General features: G+C 37.3%; 1 protein-coding gene across 3 annotated transcripts in view; it reads left to right on the top strand.

The window, feature by feature from the left end:
• The window catches only part of PBX3 (PBX homeobox 3), a 215427-nt gene that overhangs the window by 158416 nt on the left and 37503 nt on the right, over positions 1 to 19508 (top strand). For all 3 annotated transcript variants that reach the window (XM_059410798.1, XM_059410801.1, XM_059410799.1), the window contains 2 exons: positions 3428 to 3669; positions 14835 to 15025. In XM_059410798.1, the coding sequence (XP_059266781.1) occupies positions 3428 to 3669; positions 14835 to 15025 (433 nt within the window). The remainder of the gene's footprint in view (positions 1 to 3427; positions 3670 to 14834; positions 15026 to 19508) is intronic.

Raw genomic sequence — 19508 nt, 5'->3', positions numbered from 1 at the left:
ATGAACCCTTAATGAGCTGTTGAAAATGCCTGAATTACAGTCAGATTATTAAACTCAAACAGCCCCGTAATCATACCATTTGAGTGGGCTTTAGGTACTTTTCACATCTGCAGCTTAGTATTGTGAAGGGTATGCGTTTATTCGGAGAAAGCTTTGTAATAATTTTGACCCGTAATTTATTTATTGCCCTCTGAATGCAGTCGTCTATGCAGATGCTCTCTCCCATTATCTGTGGGGCAGGTGCACAGCATGTTGAAAGACAGCTAATTAGGATTTGCTGAAAGATATGCAAAAACTGTGGGCTTATAACAAAGCCAAGTTCATTGTTAAACAATGTTTTACTGTGTTTGTATGATTTGTCTAAATCTTAGGGATAGTGAAATGAATGTTGTGGTTATAAGTAGATTGCAGATAGGGTTGTTGTTGTTTTTTAACTTTATAATACTATTATAGCTGAGGAGCCTAGATGTAAAACTTAATAAATCTCTGTAAATGTTCTACTACACATTTTGGATTAAAAACAAGAATGAGCAGTTTTTAAATTATTGTTTTTTCAAGTTAAAATCTGAAGATATCAAGATCTTTTGATACCTACAGGGCAGATACATCCTGCCCCTTGCAAATTTAGGTTCATTAAAATGTATATAGGTGCCCAGAGGAGTAGGTCTTGTCATTGGGAGCCATGTGTGACTTTGGCAGGTTAGTAAGCTAAGTAATAGTGAGTGAATAGGTAGGTGGGACAAGGAATAAAATAGCAATCTGAATGTAAGGCAAGAATATGAATAGAAATATTTAAATCAAAAATAATTTTAGAAACCAGATATTTCTATTCGAAGATCCATAATCATGACATTGCTTAGTAGAGAAAGAAGTTTGATTCACTTTCCCAACTGTAGGTATGAAAATGACTTCAGTATTGATAAACAGCCTTCTCAATGTTGCCTAATTACAAAGTGCTATAGTACTTTTCATCCAAACGAGTATGAACTTTTTGTCAAGGAGTAATTTTTCTGATGTGACTCGATGTACATAATTTATAAAATAAATGCAGAAAGATCATATTAAAACATTTTTTTCCTGTATTTGAGACAAAAGTGAAATGTTGATTTACTTGTGATTTTAGAAGAGATATTATTCATCACAAAGGGAAAATGGTATACCAGCTAAAAATACATACTTATTTTTATTTGTGTCCACTACTGTTGACTTTAACGGTTGCTTCCTGTTGGTGTGGTAGTATTGGTTTATATACCTATGAGCAATGTATAAAAGTGCCATGTCTTTGCATTTCTTCCTGATGAATTTCCTTCTTCTCTCTCCCTTATAGTCTGCTTCCTTGTGTTTTAAGTCACTGTACTGCCACACTTGTGCAGGGAAGTGTAATAATTTTGACTATGGATGTTGATCTACTATTAAAGAACCTCACCAAATAACCATAGGAAAAAGATCAGTATGTATAAATACGAGGGGGAAAACTGGAAACCTGGAGGGACCTTGAAGGTAGATTAAAAAAAGAAGCCCACGTCTCCAGGAGAATCACTAGTGTCTGTATAAATACAAAAGAGAAATAGTGAGCACACAAAAGTGTGAGCAAAAATTGAGTTGAAAAAGGAGAAACTTAAGGGCCTCCCGACAAATAATATAAAATGAACCCAAGCCCAGAGTGCAAGAGAAGAGGCTGGTCAGTGAGTCCTCACTGCATGCCAGATGCACAGAAAACGGTATGTGGAACTACAGGCATGTCGAGGACATGAGCTTTTGACATCTAACAAAGTGAATTAGAAGGGAAGAAAATTAAAGACGTTAAATTAAAAATGCCAGCATAACCAGTATTTACCAGATCTAGGAGAAATAGCAAATACATGTTTTTCTATTTTTAATTATCAGCAATGTTGACACTGATACTGCTTTTATCTTATTTAAGAGAGTTTCCTAACTTTCTGGTTCCCTAAATGAATTTATTGTCTTAGTATATTACAGTTTTCAGACCTTATTTATTTGCCTCTGAACAGGCAACAGATATAATTTTAAATTATTGTGAGTTAGTTTTATTACCCAGTTGAAATTATTCTGAAGTATATTTTTAAATGAAAGTGACAGCTTTAGAGTGTTTTGAGGGAGGAAATTAAAGTTGTGCATTTGCGTTAAGACAACCAAGAGCTCTGTCATGCTGTGGGTGTAATTCAGGACATCTAGGAATGAAATCTGTTCTTAAAAGAATTGATGGTAGTTTTAGGTTAGCATATAAAATCACGGAGCTGGTGCTCAGTTGAGTACTTGGCAGCTTATAGATGTTACTGTCATGTAAGTTACACTAGACACAAGAGTGTGCACCACTGTGGATAAACAACAACAGCCACAGACGAAAGAGGCAGAATCCAAACGCAGACATGCAAGATGCCAACTTCCCCGCCTCCCTCTTCCCCAGGATGCCTTGTAACTAGTGTGGGGAGCCTGCTTTTAAACAGATTTACAGAGGTTAATTGGGCTGGGATATTTTAGATTATGTTACACATTAATGAAAATGCTGATTTTGAGCTGTCATGACTCCAGTGCTTTTTATACCATGATAATTATTTTAAAACTTTGTCTTCTGTGTTGTTGAAAACATCTTGGCAGAAAGCCTATGTGACCTGATTAAACCTATGAATTGTCAGCTGTGATCTATAGTTCTCAGATGAGGTTGCTGACTGGGCATCACTTAGGAAGTTCTTGATTTAAAAGCAAAATTAGATTGAGACTACTGTTTGCCATTCCAGTGGTACATTTTTAATACTCTATTTAGGGTCCTGATTTCACAGTTTACAGGCAATTGGTTAACATATTCATTCACTAATATATATTTTTAAAGCATAGCTAATTACCTCATGATGTATGAATTTCTTCCTCCCCCTGAAATTACACAATGGAAACTCCCATCTAATCCTGTTTGTTTTCTAATTTTTGTATATAGTTTGTGAATCAGTTATTCTATGGGATTTGGGATTTCAAATTCTGTTTCTCCAGCCGTACAGAGAAGCAAAATAACTACCTTTAGATGTGTTTGTTTATGTCCTTGGGATTATTATTTTTTTTCCTTTCTCAAAATCCCCAATTTTTTAACCCCTTCTCATTTTATGCTTAAATCCTTGAAATTTGGGGAAGATTGATGTTCGTGTATTCTGAGAAGCCAGGGTTACCTTTTTCCAGGGATCCAATCTAGGATAAATTAAAAGGAGGTAATAATAGAAATTCTGGGATGCATGTAAATATTCTCTTGAAAAGAGTTTTCATACTTATGCTTATTGATGAATGTGAACAAAGAAATTCTCAGCATGAATCGTAGTACACTGATGTTGTTTGATCATTTTCTCAAATAAACAAAAATACTCACACGATTTGTCCTGTTTCTCGCTTCTTCTCTCTCTGTCTCTCTCTTCCCTTGAAGGTCTCAGCATCAGAGGAGCCCAGGAGGAGGACCCTCCCGATCCCCAGCTAATGAGACTGGACAATATGCTTTTGGCAGAAGGGGTTTCAGGTCCTGAGAAAGGTGGGGGATCGGCGGCAGCAGCTGCAGCCGCGGCAGCCTCTGGAGGTTCTTCAGATAACTCTATTGAACACTCAGATTACAGAGCCAAATTGACCCAGATCAGACAAATCTATCACACAGAACTGGAGAAATATGAACAGGTCAGCAGCCGCCACTCTCATAGTCCTGCACAAACCCTCTGTTGCTCTTCTATTAGACTGCGCTAACCGATTCTGAGGGCTGTGAGGGGTAGGTGTTAACACAAAGAGTGAAATAAATAAGGTCAATGCAAAAACCCAAGTGGATTGTTGGATTCATGAAATAAAGTCCCTTTGAGATTTCAGAGGTGAAGGGAAACCTATTTTGTCCCATCTACTTGTTCTAGTTTTATTCATTCCTCACATTCCTGTGCCCTTACTACCACGCCTGCAACCATCCTTCCCCTCTAACCTCGCTGCTTGGTGCCCTTCAAAGCTCTGGATAATTAACATTTACACACTGGCCTTGTTCATGAGTTCTAACAACTTTTAAAGGGAAGCACTGCACAGGGAGCTCTTCCTCTTGTGCTCTGAGCTCCAGAATCCTCCCAGGAATTAATTCTGATGGACTGTGCCAGACCGTAGGGGAGGGAGCTACTGGCACAAAATAAGCAGGTTCTGGCCTTTCTCTCAGAAGAGGAGACTCCTAGGATAATTATAGATACCTTGGAGCAGAGAATACTGGGCATTGTGTGCTAAATTCCTGAGTAGATAGGGGATATGGATTAAAAATGCTGTCCTCAGCAATTACCTCAAACATACTTCATTGAATCTAAGCTATCTTTAATTTTAAGCTGTGTCATTGTTTATGTACCACCAAGAAAAAAGTTAACACTACCCAACTGAACTGTAACATGCTGTTGACTGTAGTATGTTCCATACTTCACAAAGATGTTAAAAGGTGGGGAAAATAAGTCTTAGATTCAATGAAATCATGTAAAATGTTGGTAGTTCATTTTCAACTTATTTTTATTGTTAGTTTCAACCTAAAAACCTGTTTAGTTTGACAGATTTTTCACTAGCAGGTAATTTAAAAACAAACAAACGAACATTTTTATGGAAATATTTAAATGTACCCCCAAATAAAGAGAATATTATTACATTGACTTGGGTGAAATTGCCAAGCTTTAGGTCAAAAACAGTTGTGTACTGGCAGTTTTATAGAGCTCAGCGTACAATAAGGCACTGCCTAGACGCCCATCACCCAGATGCATAATATCAGTATTTTGCCAGTCTTATTTTGCTTGTTTCTCTCTCTTTCACACACACACACACACACACACACACACACACACACACACACCTTGTTTTGGTTTTGGCGGGCTATTTTAAAGCAAGTCTTAAGCATCATATCGTTTCACTAGCAAATACTTCATTGCATAGCCAGACACTTCATGAAGTCCAAACACTTTAATGTGATGTGGGCATCCTGGCCAGTTTTATTACTGGTTTTTGTTCTTAGTTCCCTGCATAGTTTCAGTTGTATATGTTATTTTTTTCATTGCCTTCTCAAATATTCTGGATATGGTGGGATTAAGCAAATGTTGGACTCTGTTCCAGAGGTGAGTGTGTTTCGAGGGAGGGTAGAAAGTTTATGTAGCTTGATGTTAAAATCCAATATAAATTAATATTATAAGATATTGCTGCCTTTTTTTCATCCTGCATAGTACTTTCTGGAATCTCAAACTATATCTCTAGCCTCATTCGTAGGGATCATTTTCAGTGGAAGAAGTGCAAATAAGAATTTTGGAAAAATTATCTTATATATGTACACGTAAAAAATGGAGCTTTCTGATTTGACATATGAATAATTGAGAGTGAACAAAAGAAGTCTTGATTGAAAAAGTTGCCCTGAGCATAAACAGAAGAAAATGGTTCCAATTTGTAGTATAATCTTAATTGCATAACTTTATGTTAAATATATCTATACATACTTACTAAATAAATACCACTATTCACCTTGCATGGAAAGATCCATAGTATTAGGGGCGAAATGACCCGACTTTTTGGATAAAGAATTAAGGCAGTTCCCTTACTGTCTCCTACCAAGTTTCTTCATACCGGCTTCCTTTTTTCTCTCCCTTGCCCTGTTGGAAGTCAGGTGAGGCTGTCATCAATCAGTGTCACCAGGGGTTTTGTTTTGATTTATTTGGGATTGTTTTTGCTTTAAGAATACACACAGGTTCTTTGAAAGTTAATCTGTAGTATGTTCTTTTGGATTTTTTTGGATTCAATATATTCAGAAGTAATGAGTTTTAAAGTGTAATAATGAATCTTATTTCTCGATATATTCAGTAACCTAATAAAAACCACTTAAATATATATTTCCCTGCTCATTTTTTACACTCTCTGAAGGAAAAATACATCCATTTGATATTGCTATAGTTTTATGGACAAATTAATAGATGGAGTATGATGACTGGTTGGCTGATTAACAGAATTTCAGTTTACAGATTTCCTTCTGTAGGTTCTGAATTGTTTTAGAAACAGCATAGCAGCATTTAATTCACTTGAGTTTCTGTGGGGTTGGCTTTTATAGCCTTTCTCTCTGTAGTTCCTAAGTTATTTGATCAGTGAGTTTTGATATAAAATAGTCAATTGTTTTTTCCCAAGTCTTTGGGATACAAGTTGTGGGCTCTAACTGGGCTAGACCTTCCAGGGATACGCTTTGGAGCTACAAGGAGGGCTAAGCAGAACTAAGTGAGATGAAAGGGTGGCATTTCCAAGATAGGTGGCATTATAATTTCCATTTTATAGATGAGAAAATGAGACTCAGGTTGAAAGATTTGTCCAGTGTCACACATCTAGTTAGTGTCAGAATCAGGTATTGAAGTCAGTTTCTGACAATATGCCTTCCTTTTCCACTGAATTGTGCTGCTGCTTATATAGAATTGGAAAATAACTCAGTACATTCTGGTTTTCTCTCATTCGCTCATGTCGACTTGTGTTTAGAATGGGATCAGAGTAGAGAAGGAAAAAACAACTATTTTAATGATTTTCCAGAAAATTATACTTTTCCTCCTAAAAGTAAGCATGAGTATTCTGAGTGACAGAGCTTATTAATAATAGGAAGAACATACATGTTAAGGCAGTGGCTTCATCAGAAAATTGCGTTGAGTCTTTTACTGAAAGAAACAAATACTTTGGAATCTTAGAACTATTCACTCTACTGTGTTTTGCAGTGAAGCAGTAATGAAAATGTATCTGAAGCCTGTTTAGATTTAGATTGCCATAAAATTAACAAACACTACCACTGCAGTAAATTAAAGTACCTTATAAACACAGCCACATTTACAAAGCTAAGCAAACTAGAGAGCTATAGTTTGAGCAAAATTAAATCCAAGCTGCAAGGCTCAGTTTTATATGTGTGTTTTAGGAATGGTACGGTCTTTAAAATCCTGTCCTTTTTTTCCTCCAGAAAATGTCCTTTGATCTTGTGTCTTCATTACATAGGCTCAGATATAATGATTTTTGGTGATAACCATCTAAAGTCACTTACAAACACTTTTGAAATATAAGGCCTAGAATATAGAGTAGAATAAGGTTCTTGAATATTACTACCACCCAAAATGAATCAAAACTTCTTCACTTTTCAAAAAAAAAAATTTATATTTCACTTTTCTTTTGTTGATCCTGACACCCAACAGGGATATATAATTTTCTGAAGTTTGCAGCAACTATCTTATACTTTGGGGTGTACTGCTTCTCTCTTTAGCTAGGAAAAAAAACCCTGATTCCTTCTTTGTCTTTTTGTTGATTAGCTACAAGTTTTGAAGAATGCTTTTACTATACCTTTCAAATATGCTCTTAGGATTAAAGGTCCAACTATTAAAATAAGGGAATTCCTAATGAACTTGAACCAGGGGTCCTGGGAACCCCGTTTTTAACAATTCAAGGCCTTTTGACTTCCCCACCTCTCTACCAAAGGGAAATGGACACATCAGTTTTTGCAAATGAAATTTGACTTAGACATTTGTTCTCAGTTAAAAAGAAAAAGATATATCACGCCCTGTGCAGCTCTCCCACTTCGCTTGTACCAGAAGAAATGCTTGTACACAGGCAATTCACTCCATAATTTACAGCTGCTATAATAGAGATGACATATTGAAAGCTATCTACTATAATTATATTGAAATACATTTTTGCTGAAGGCAAAAGTGTTGTAAGGGTCCCAACCCTCCCCAAGCATCTGAGAACCTGCTTTCTGAGTTCACAGATGTCTTTTGAATTCACCTCAAATCAGGGGAAACATTGAGCCAAGCATGCACACCGAATGTATCCAAGACCAGTCAGGTACCATTTAGCTACTAGAGGACTTTCAGATTATAGGGAATTAATTATTGGGGAATGGAGAATGAATGTGGAATCTAAACCATCATGAAGGCATGTCCTTGTGGTTTTCGAGGATCTCAACATTTATGTGCTCAGATTTGCTGGTAAAATCCCATTTGCCTTTAAAGGAGTTTTATTTTTATGAGGTTAAAAAATGCTGATGTTATTACCTTAGAGGTTGTGTAGCCCCAAAATTCCTAATTCCATTTTTGCTCTTTGTTCTTAAGAGTTAAGCAGGAAGGACAAAAGGGTCCAAGCTGACGGAAACTCTGTATTTCATTTTCCCAAGCAAGGCTTTGTCTTTCACTGCTTCCAAGGGAAGAGTTTTACTTCTTGTCAGCTTTCATGCTGGGTCTTTTCCTTGGCTGGAAAGAGTGTGTGAGTGTTCCCTTTTTTCCCTCCAAGTTTCTACTTTATTACTTCTACATACCAAATTTATCTTTGACCACACATTTGATTAATAAAATGAATTGTTTTATATTTGAATATTCTTTTGTTTTCAACTTCTGTCTGTATTATTCAGGCAGTAGGAAGGCATGATTATATTACTGTATTAAGTAATCAGAGTAGGGACTGTTTGCAGAATAGCTAACATATACAAAATATGAATTTCGTATAATTGCCATTTTCATCGTCAATAACTGCCATTTATTAGGTATTAATTCTGTTCTAGATTCTATGCAAAGAGCTTAAAATATATAATATACTCCTTACAAACCCTTCATGAGACAGTCCCCTAAATCATGCAATTAGGTAAGAGGTATTGAGATACAGTAGATATTTCGTCTTTGTGGCTATTCCTTACTCATATTGGGCTCATTCTACTTGGTTTAGAAAAAATATCTTTAAATGTTGCCTTTTATTCTAAAACAAGAAGAATTTGTTACTTTAATAAGCATTCCATAAATACAAAATCTATGATAATGGACTAGAGTTACTTGCAAGGTTATAAAGACATCTAGAGAACAGATACATGCAAATTTGAGAGGCAATAACTTTTTTTTTTTTAAAGATTTTATTTATTTATTTGACAGAGAGAGATGGCAAGTAGGCAGAGAGTCAGGCAGAGAGAGAGAGGAGGAAGCGGGCTCCCTGCTGAGCAGAGAGCCCGATGCGGGCCTCGATCCCAGGACCCTGAGATCATGACCTGAGCCAAATGCAGAGTCTTAACCCACTGAGCTACCCAGCTGCCCTGAGAGGCAATAACTTTTAATGGAGATTTATTCTTTCTTTGACAAGTAGATTTTAGAATGGGGTATCATGATTGGTTGATTGCAGTCAGCTTCTCTAGATGGTTACAAAAGACCAATTCAGTTTTTAGATCTGATCACTGACCCAGTTTAAAGTTTCTTCTAAAATTAGTGCTTGCTTACTATCTGATTTTATATGTTTACATTCAGTGGTGTGAATTTACAGGCAAGGAAGGGGTTGTATTTTGAATTCACAATGAAAAAAAAAGCACCACCACAAAAGAAACGAAACTTCAACAAAGTCAAACAAACCTGGAAGTTTAGCAGACCTGAAAACTTTAATTTTGAGGATAAATGAAATGTGTACAGATAGTGAGGAGACAGTTTTACCAGCCAACAAATATCATTAAAATCATTATTATAAATCACGTATTTCACATCTTCAATTGGTTTTGGATTATTAAGGAGAAAGGAACAAATGGCAAGGAGAAATTCTCATAAATAAGAGCTGGTTGAAAATATTTTTTTCAGATGAAGCTTTTCATATTTTATGTTCATTGAACTATGTTATTGGTATGTGTGTTTTAAAACACAAAAATTCATCCTAGATAGTTTTCAACAGCTAGACCGAAAGAAAAAGAGGTTTCTGCCATTAGTTTAAATCAGAAAATTCAAGGAGTCAAAACTCTCATTTCCTGAATGTTCCGATTAAGCAAGGTGTTTCTATGTTTGTATCATGGACATTGATGACCAGAAAAATTTTAACTGATAATTTCACTTGGAAAAATAATAAGGCAATGAAAAATTTCTCCAATGTCTATTTCAATAGTATAGTCTTATAGGTATGACAGAGATTGTGATAAATGTTTAAAGCGAACCTCCCATATTAAAAATGGCATTGATGCTAGTATGTGGTTGGGTGGCCCTTCAGAACAACTCTGCGATCATTTGATCATTCTCATAGCATTTATATGTTTAAAAAATATATACCTTTTAAGGACTAGAAGATGAGGCAGTACTGTGCTCTGCTGTGAAACTGGTTACAGATGATTCTGTAAATGAGGCTGTAATTTACTTTCAGTGGTATAAAGGAAAAAAATCACTTTGCCTAAAGTGTATGCATCTTTCTTAAGGGTGTACCCAGATTTTAATTATCTAAATGTAAATACTTAACGAATTTTACTTAGAGTAATGAGCTAAAGTGCACACTACATAAATGAGATGTTCTAATTAATCATGTATGAACTACTGGTTTAAAGAAAAGCTATGTGAATTCTGTGAATGTTGGGCTATTGCCAAATTGCTAATCAGCATTTGCATTCATAGATGAGTTCACTTAATAAGTTGTGAGACATTCAGCAAATGTTTTAGGAAATTATGAGTTTTTAGATGCAGAAACTTTTTGCTTTTAACCCTTTTCCCCCTACATGCTTCCTAGAAACCATAGGGAAACATTATTTCTGGAGAGATTAAAATGCAGCTAGAGAAAAACTTGAGAGCTAACATCTCAGGTGTCATTCACGTAGGAGTTTTGGATTATTTATCATGTCGTACACCCTGTCAAAGATATATGTTACCATAATGTGTGAGCTAGGTTTTTAGGAATTTACAATGTTACATGTGCAAATTAAAAATGCTTCCTTCGTCCAATACAGTGATTCTCAAAAGTTTTGGGTCTTAAAACCTAGACTCATAAGTTATTAAAGACCCTTAAGAGCTTTTATTGGGTGGATTTTATCTGTCAACATTTATTATGAGAGAAATCAAAACAGAAAAATTGAAAGTACTTATTAATTAATCTTTAATAATAAATCATTATATGTTAATCTAAATAACATTTTTATAAAAACCTGTATTTCCCCCCAAACCTCAGCATCTATTGAGAATAATGATTCTGTTTTTACATTCTTGCCGAACTCTTTAATATTGGGTTCAGTAGAAGTCACCTGGATCTTACCCGTGCTTCTGCAGACAGTCTGCTCTCATGTGGTTGAAGTACACAAAGGGCTTCTGGATCTGACCTCGCACAGATATGGCATTGGAAAAGGCAGGAGTATATGGTAATAGCCTTTTCAGATAGCTATGGACTTTCTTCTTTGATATTACACCAAAACTTGACAAGTTGTAATTCCTTAAAAGTTAGTTATAATGTGGAGTTGAAACCATATCAGTTAAGTCTTTGTACTCTGTTTCTTTAAAGTCCATTGGTCTAATATGCACTTCGAATGGTGTCTTTGTAACATCATGCATTGATCATTTGGAAAATACTGGTTCACTGAGTTATGTCCATCTTCCAGTGTTGACACATTTCATTTTATGGTACCAAAATATAGTTAAGAGTAGTAACACCAAGCTAATCAGAAAGTCGACTGGGAAACTGTGAAGCTCACAATGGTGGATGCAAGTTTTGCAAAATTCTAATTTTCACTTGAAAACTCAAATTTTGTTACGATACACACTACTTACTGTCAGCACTTTGACTTGACATGGCAGACATACTTCATTTTTGAGAGAATATCGGCAAATACCCAAGTCTGAATAATTATAATTTGTTGGTTTTGCTTTTTGAAAAAATGGTGTTCTATGAAAAAAGCAGCTTTAGCTCACAACTGAAACAGTCGCACAAGTGCTTTTTCTCAAGATAACCAACCACTGATGTGCAGTAGAAGTGCTTTTTGTTTGTTTCCCATTTTGTCACACAAAATTTTACAGATGTAGTGAAGGGTTGAGATGTAATAAAATGAAGAATTTCTCTTGCTTCACCAAGGACATTCGTAAATGAAACTGTCTTTTTTGTGTGTGTTTGTGTGAATGCATGGTGGGGAAGAATTGAGAAAGAAACATCAAAGATTACTTAGGATGTGGTTTCCCAGAGTTTTTCTTAGCACTTGAGTCTGCAAGATGCCGTAGAGCTGTGCTATCCAGTCTGGTGGCCACTAGCCATGGGGAGTAATTGAGCGCTTGAAATCGGGCTTTTTTTTTTTTTTTTTTAAGATTTTATTTACTTATTTGATAGATGGAGATCACAAATAGGCAGAGAAGCAGGCAGAGAGAGAGGATGAAGTAGGCTCCCCACTGAATAGAGAGCCTGATGCAGGGCTCAATCCCAGGACCCTGGGATCATGACCTGAGCCGAAGGCAGAAGCTTCAGCCCACTGAGCCACCCAAGAACCCCGAAATCTGGCTAGTTTGAACTGAGATGTGCAAATGTCCCAGATTAGAAAGTGTGCCCCCCTAAATAACATAATATTCTTCATTAGCCATGTTTTTAAAATACTGAATATGTGTTGAAATGTTAATAGTTTTCATATAGTGGGTTAAATAAATATATTTTTAAAATTAATTTCACCTGATTCTTTTTATTTTTTTAATGTGGCTGCTGGAGTTTTTTTGTTTTTTTTTTTTAAATTTCATATGTGGCTTGCAGTATATTTCTTTTGGGTAGCACTGCTCTAGAGAAAAGAGATTTTTGTATCCTAATTTATCTGGGGAAAGTTGGCTTTCCCATTCCCCCTTAAAGATTTATTCTGCATATTGCCATATTAGTCTTTAGGAGTCTTGCAAAAACAAACAGACAAAAATCTTTGAAAATTTTGGTTAACTCAGCATTTTCCAAACATACTGTACTTTTGGACCATCTATTGACATTCTCTGGAACTAGCTATAGAAGCACATACTTTCTGATCCCTGTGTGGGGACAGGGTGCTGGTCTAGGTTTCTTCATTTTATCACAGAGAAAACAGTGTGAGAATTTGTCAAATTACAGAATTTTGAAATTATATGAACATCTCTTTAGAGAAAGTGCAAGAAAAAAATATGTACAAATATTTCTTGGCAGGATGACCACTTATATTCAGTTTGGCCTAAGGTAGGGTAAGTAGTTTATTGGGGGACAATCTTAAGCTTATTTTTATTTTGGTTTCCTTAAAGGTAGAAAGAACTTAAGATTTTAGAGCTTCACAGTCCTTTAACATTTTACTGCGTAATAACCTAGGACAATAATTCTTAGCCTTTTTTAGTTATTAACTGGAATCTGAAAAGAAAGCAAAACTCCCCAGATTGTCCCTTCAGGTGTTACATATCTGCATACAGCTTGAATAAGATTTCAGGGAGTCATAGACATTCTAAACTTATCCATGGCTGCAAGTGGAGAATTCTTCACATATGGTGCAGGGATAACATACTTACAGATACTAATCAACATTACTCTTGAACTGTAATACAACTGACCAGTCAGTTGATGCTTATTGGATGCCTACTGTCTGTCTCTACTGCACAGTTCTACACTCTGAAGATTCCTGTTAAGTGTAACACAGGGTCGCTACTCGCTTAAATTGCTTAAGACTTAAAACATATGGGGGAGAGAAAAAAGCACCCTTTAACTGATAAGCAAGATTCATTTTACCTCACTTAGAAATATGTATAGGAAAGCTCCGTAAAGCTTAGAGTAACTGAAACACCCAGTGTAGTTACTTGAAAGGTTAGTTCTCTAATGAGCAGTTAGAAAAACCATCATGTGCTGTATGTGAGCAATGTTCAGGATATCTGTAGGGAAGTGGACATTATTACAGCTTCAAACTATGTCTTGCCGTGATCAATGATTGTTCTGTCTGCTCGCCCTACCAGGGGCATCTGTGCAATAAGATTCAGAATCTCTCTGTCTTGCCTTTTTAATGAAAATGCCAGAAGATGTTCTTTTTATTCAAGGGTATAGACTGGTGCTTTATTTACCAAAGCAGTAGTAAATTTCAGCATAGGCCCCATTACTTGGTTTTATCGATTTAAAACAATACAGGTGAACTGAAAGAGGGGTTGAGGGTTGTTAACTTAAAAGTTTGAGACCCAAGTCTGATCCTTGTTTTCCTGCTGCACCTGCCCTGAAGAGTAAAGCAGCTTTACTCATCTTCCACGGCTGGCTCATATCTACCGATAAGGCCCACCCCAAAGCCAAATTATTCCAGGACAGTAGCTTCCTTGTCATCCAAGGCCCTTGATGTCCTTCCATGGACCTGAATCCCTCTTCTTCTCTACATTCTCTCTCATCCTCTGAACTTGCTACCTATCATTATCTCCAGGGTTTTTCTTGTGCCTAGCATTCTTCCTAATGTCCACCTTTATCCACCTTTCAAAAGTCGTACCCATTCTTCGAAGCCCAAATGTCACTCTGCCATGAAGCCTGATGATTTCTCTGCCTCCAGATGAGAATACTCCCTCCTTGGAACTTAGGAAACCCTTAATCCTATCTTCCGGTGACACTGCACAGACTGCTTGCTTGAGAATTATTTTCTTATATATATTTTATTGTACTAAAGACCAAGTGCACATCTTGCTCATTTCTCTCTACCTTCATAGCATCGGGAAGAGTTTGCCCTTCATTAAACATTTGCTGAATATATGTAAAATCCCAGAGAAAAACAGGAGGTGCTTAGTATTGACAATTCATATTTATACATAGGAGTTGGTAGAGTGTGTCCGCCAGTGGGAAAACCTCATTTTGGGACTGGGAAAAGGGTGGACGGAAGGACAGTCGAGGGCTCTGCCTCCTTTGCATGTTGGGCCATTCGTAGTTTCAGAATTCTCGCTGCCGCATCTGACTATCCCCGCCATTTGACAAATGTCTTAGCTTTCATTCCACCCCCGCCCCCCCCCCACCGCATAATACCATTGGCAATTGCAAATGAAGTGGAAATTTAGATGTTAATGTTTGGGTATGATACTATAAAATACCAGATTCCTAAGGAGTGACTTTTTTTCCCCCCTTTACAGGCATGTAATGAATTCACTACACATGTGATGAACCTTCTCCGAGAGCAGAGTAGAACACGTCCCATTTCCCCAAAAGAGATTGAAAGAATGGTGGGCATCATCCATCGAAAATTTAGTTCCATTCAGATGCAGCTCAAACAAAGCACTTGTGAAGCAGTTATGATTTTAAGATCAAGGTTCCTTGATGCCAGGTATGTGAGGCCACGAATCTGTTGCATGGCTTTTTTCCTTTCCCCCTTTCACTCCTTGTATATTATTTTCTGTAAAACTGGCCAGTTGGTCCTAGAGTCTTCTTTAATTTGGCTAAGAGCTCTTCTCTACAATGGATAGGTGATTCACCTCCTGGTGCCGGTGCTGTGAGGCCTCTTCTTATCTGGGAGGGGTTCTCCTATTAGCTACCATTTTGGTGACTCAGAAAAGAGGATTACTGCTGCTACTAAGGACTTAGGAAGAGGTAGCCTTTAATTCTGATGCTAAAAAGTATTTTTAAGGATAATTTTCAGTATGTAACTCTGTTTTAACCAAGCTTTGCTTTCTAAGATTCTCAGTGTTACATTACCTGTGCCTATTACAAGATAATGCTTGGAGACACTGATACTCCCAAGAAGGAAATGTGTTGTAGTTAATAGCAATGACCGCAAAACCCCCAAATACTGTTTTTAACAAATCAAGGAAGAAAGCTTATCAGTTTCTTCCATAAAGATGAAAATTTCCCTTTTATCTGAAACTTTCACCAAGTTTTGCAGGAGTTGATCAATCACTCTATGGTGCGTCGCACCTACTAGATGACGTAGCAGAATTGTCAGCCTCCTAGGGTATGCTGCCTCTGAGGGGAAGCCTCTTGGACATTGCTGAAGCTTGTGATCGGTCTTCAGCTTTTGAAAGGAGTTTCTGTTTTGTTTTGCTTTCTCTCCCTTGCAATCTCACAGAGGTGGTAATTATTATCCAACTTTTACAATATTGAGGAAAATAACTAAGTTAGCTTCTCAACTGGAAAACAAGGTGTGTGGGACAGTGTTCATGCTGGAGCTCGCTCTTAGAGAACAGAGAATCGTATGCCACCTAACTGTACAACCATTCTCCTAGCTAAGGAAAGCCCTGTATCACTTCTGGTTCCTTCTTCTTCCATACTGAATCAGTTACCAGAACTCACCAGTGCTTGGTTTTCAGCCTTGCCCATATTAGCTCTTTCTTTCCGTGCTCACACTGACTCAGTCCATCCTTTTGTACCTGGCCTCAAACAGTTCCCTCCTGTGTCTCCCTGTCTCCAGTCTCAGCCCCTTTCTTACCAATCCTTCCCACCGCCCTGGCGTGTCCCTGTGATACCCCAATTGCTTTGCTTAAAAACCACAGTAGCTTTTCAGTGCTGGATAACTCACATACACACTACTTAACCTAGCGTTTAAGGCCTTATGTGACCTGTTCCTGCCTGAATTGCTTTTTCATTATTAAGATTCTTTGAAGTTTTATTCTGTTTTTTTCCAATTTAAAGAATCCCAAGCCCACTTTGGAAAATTGGGTAATCTATAGAATAGAAAAATGAAAGGTTAAAGAACATTACATTTTTGCTACATAAGGAAAGAAAATTACTGAAAATGCTCTAGGATATTTCCTTCTGGTTTAGGGGCTTTAAAAAAATGTTCTGGTGATGGTGCAATATGCCTGATTTGGCTTGCATTTTAAAAAATTTACCGTGAATAAACAAACATTTTTATATAGTATAAGCTCTAATTTTAAACATTTTAATGGTTGAAGTCTACCAAATGGATATATGATAAATAATTTACTTAGCTCTTCCTGCATTTTTGATCATTTAAGTTGTCCCTTTATTTCCATTATGGTTTCTTTCTTCTTCTTCTTTTTTTTAAGATTTTATTTATTTATTTGTCAGAGAGAGAGAGAGCAAGAGCGAGCACAGGCAGAGTGGCAGGGAGAGCCAGAGGGAGAAGCAGGCTCCCTGCGGAGCAAGGAGCTCAATGTGGGACTCGATCCCAGGACGCTGGGATCATGACCTGAGCCAAAGGCAGCTGCTTAACCAACTGAGCCACCCAGGCGTCCCGGTTTCTTTCTTCTTTACTTCTCTCCTTTCTTCCTTCCTTCTACAAGTATTTACCTATGCTGAAGATTTTAAAAGTAAGCAAGATAGGTTAACATATTTGACGCAGTTGAACTTACAGTCTACTTGGCAAAACAGACACTCAATAAGTAAACAAATATGGACATACCTCAGAGATATTGCAGGCTTGGTTATAGACCACCGCAGTGAAATGAGTATCACAATAAAGTGAATCAAATGAATAAATGAATAAAGTGAATCAAATGAATATTTTGGCTTCTTAGCCCCTAAGTTATGTTTATACTGTACTATAGTCTGTTAAGTGTGCCATAGCATTATATCTAAAATAAAATGTACATGCCTTAATTAAAAAATAGTTTATTGCTTAAAAAAAAAAATGCTAACCATCATCTGAGCTTCCAGCAAGTTATAATCTTTTTGATGGTGGAGGGTCTTGTCTCAGTGTTGATGCTGCTGACCGATCAGGGTGGTGGTTGCTGAAGGCTGGGGTAGCTGGGACAATTTCTTAAAACAACAGTGAAGTTTGCTGCATGACTGTCTCTTCACAGACGATTTCTCTGTAGCACGTGATGCTTTTTTATAGTATTTTACTCACAATAGAGCTTCTTTCAAAATTGGAGTCAGTCTTCTGCTGATTTATCAACTGTTTATGTCACATTCTAAATCCTTTGTTGTCATTTCAACCATCTTCATGGCATCTTCACCAAGAGTAGATTCCATCTTAAGAGATCACTTTCATGAGGGTTTCTGGGGGGAGGGGGAATAGGGAGAGAGTGGTTAGGTTATGGACATTGGGGAGGGTGTGTGCTATGGTGAGTGCTGTGAAGTGTGTAAACCTGGCAGTTCACAGACCTTTACCCCTGGGGCTAATAATACATTATATGTTAATAAAAAAGATTTAAAAATTAAAAAAAGAGAAATCACTTTCTTTACTCATCCATAAGAAGCAACTCCTCATCTGTTCAAGTTTTATCATGAGATGGCAGCAATTCTGTCCACTTCAGGCTCCACTTTCTAGTTTCCTTTCTATTCCCACCACATCTGCAGTGACTTCTTGCACTAAAAAGTCTTTATGAGGTTTGGAATCAACTTCTCTCAGACTCCTGTTAATGTTGGTATTTTGATCTCTTCCCATGAATCATGAATGTTCATAATGGCCTCAGAATGGGGAATCCTTTCCCGAAGATTTTCAATTACTTTGCCCAGATCCAGCAGAAGAATCACCATCTCTGGCAGCTATATCTTTACAAAATGTATTTCTTAAATAGTGACACTTGAAAGTCAGAATTCTCCTTGATCCATGGGCTGCAGAATGGATATTGTAGTAGCAGCCATGAAAACATAGTCTCATTGTCCATCTCCATCACTGCTCTTGGGTAGCCAGGTGCATTGTCAATGAGCAGTAATATTTTGAAAGCAGTCTTTTTTTTCCTGAGCAGTAGGTCATAACAGTGAGCTTTAAGATATTCAGGAAACCATTTTGTAAACAGATGTGCTGACATCTAGGCTTGGTTGTTCCACTGATGGAGCACAGGCAGACTAGAGTTAACAGAACTCTCTAGGGCCCTACAATTTTTGGAATGGTCAGTGAGCATTGACCTCAAAGTCACCAGCTGTATTAGCTCCTAACCAGAGAACGAACCTGTTCTTTGAAGCTTTGAAGCCAGGCATTGACTTCTCTTCTCTAGCAAGGAAAGTCTTAGATGGCCTCTTCTTCCAGGATAAGGTTGCTTTGTCTACACTGAAAATCTGTTGTTTCATGTAGTCACCTGCATTCATGATCTTAGCTAGTTCTGGAGAACTTGCTACAGCTTCTCGGTCAGCACCTGCTGCTTCTCCTTGCACTTTTATGTTATGGAGGTGACTTCTTCCTTAGACCTCATGAACCAACCCCAACTAGCTTCATGGTTTTCTTCTGTAGCCTCCACCCCTCTCTTAGCCTTCACAGAATTGAAAAGTGTTAGGGCCTTGCTCTTTGGCTTAAGAGAATATGTTCTAGCCTATTTGATCTTCTATACAGACAAATAAATTTTTTTCTTTTAAAAAAAATTTATTTGAGAGAGAGATCATGAGCCTGGGGGAAGGGTAGAGGGAGAAGCAGACTCCCTGCTGAGCAGGGAGCCTGACACAGGACTTGATCCCATGACCCTAGAATCATGACCTGAGCTGAAGGCAGATGCCCAACCAACTAAGCCAGCCAGGTGCCCTGTTTTCACTTTCTTATCATTCATGTGTTTATTGGAATAGCATTTTTAATTTCCTTCAAGAACTTTTCCTTTACATTCACAACTTGGTTGATGGTTTGGCTCAAGAGGCCTAGTTTTTGGCCTGTTTTACCAAGCTTAATGAAGACATCCCTTCCCCTCTAAGCTTAATCATTTCTAGCTTTTGATTTCAAGTGAGAGATGTGCAACTCTTCCTTTCACTTGAACACTTAGAGGACATCATAGGGTTATTACTTTACCTAATACCAATATTGTTGTGTCTCAAGGAATAGGGAGGCCTGAGGAGATAGGGAGAGACGGGGGATGGCCGGTCAGTAAAACAGTCCAAACACACACAACATTTATTAAGTTTGCTGTCTTCGATGGGCACGG

This window comes from Mustela nigripes, chromosome 9 (genome assembly GCF_022355385.1).
Source record: "Mustela nigripes isolate SB6536 chromosome 9, MUSNIG.SB6536, whole genome shotgun sequence".
NCBI lineage: Eukaryota > Metazoa > Chordata > Mammalia > Carnivora > Mustelidae > Mustela > Mustela nigripes.
The sequence above is the reverse complement of the archived record's forward strand: the minus strand, read 5'-3'. Positions and strand labels throughout refer to the sequence as shown.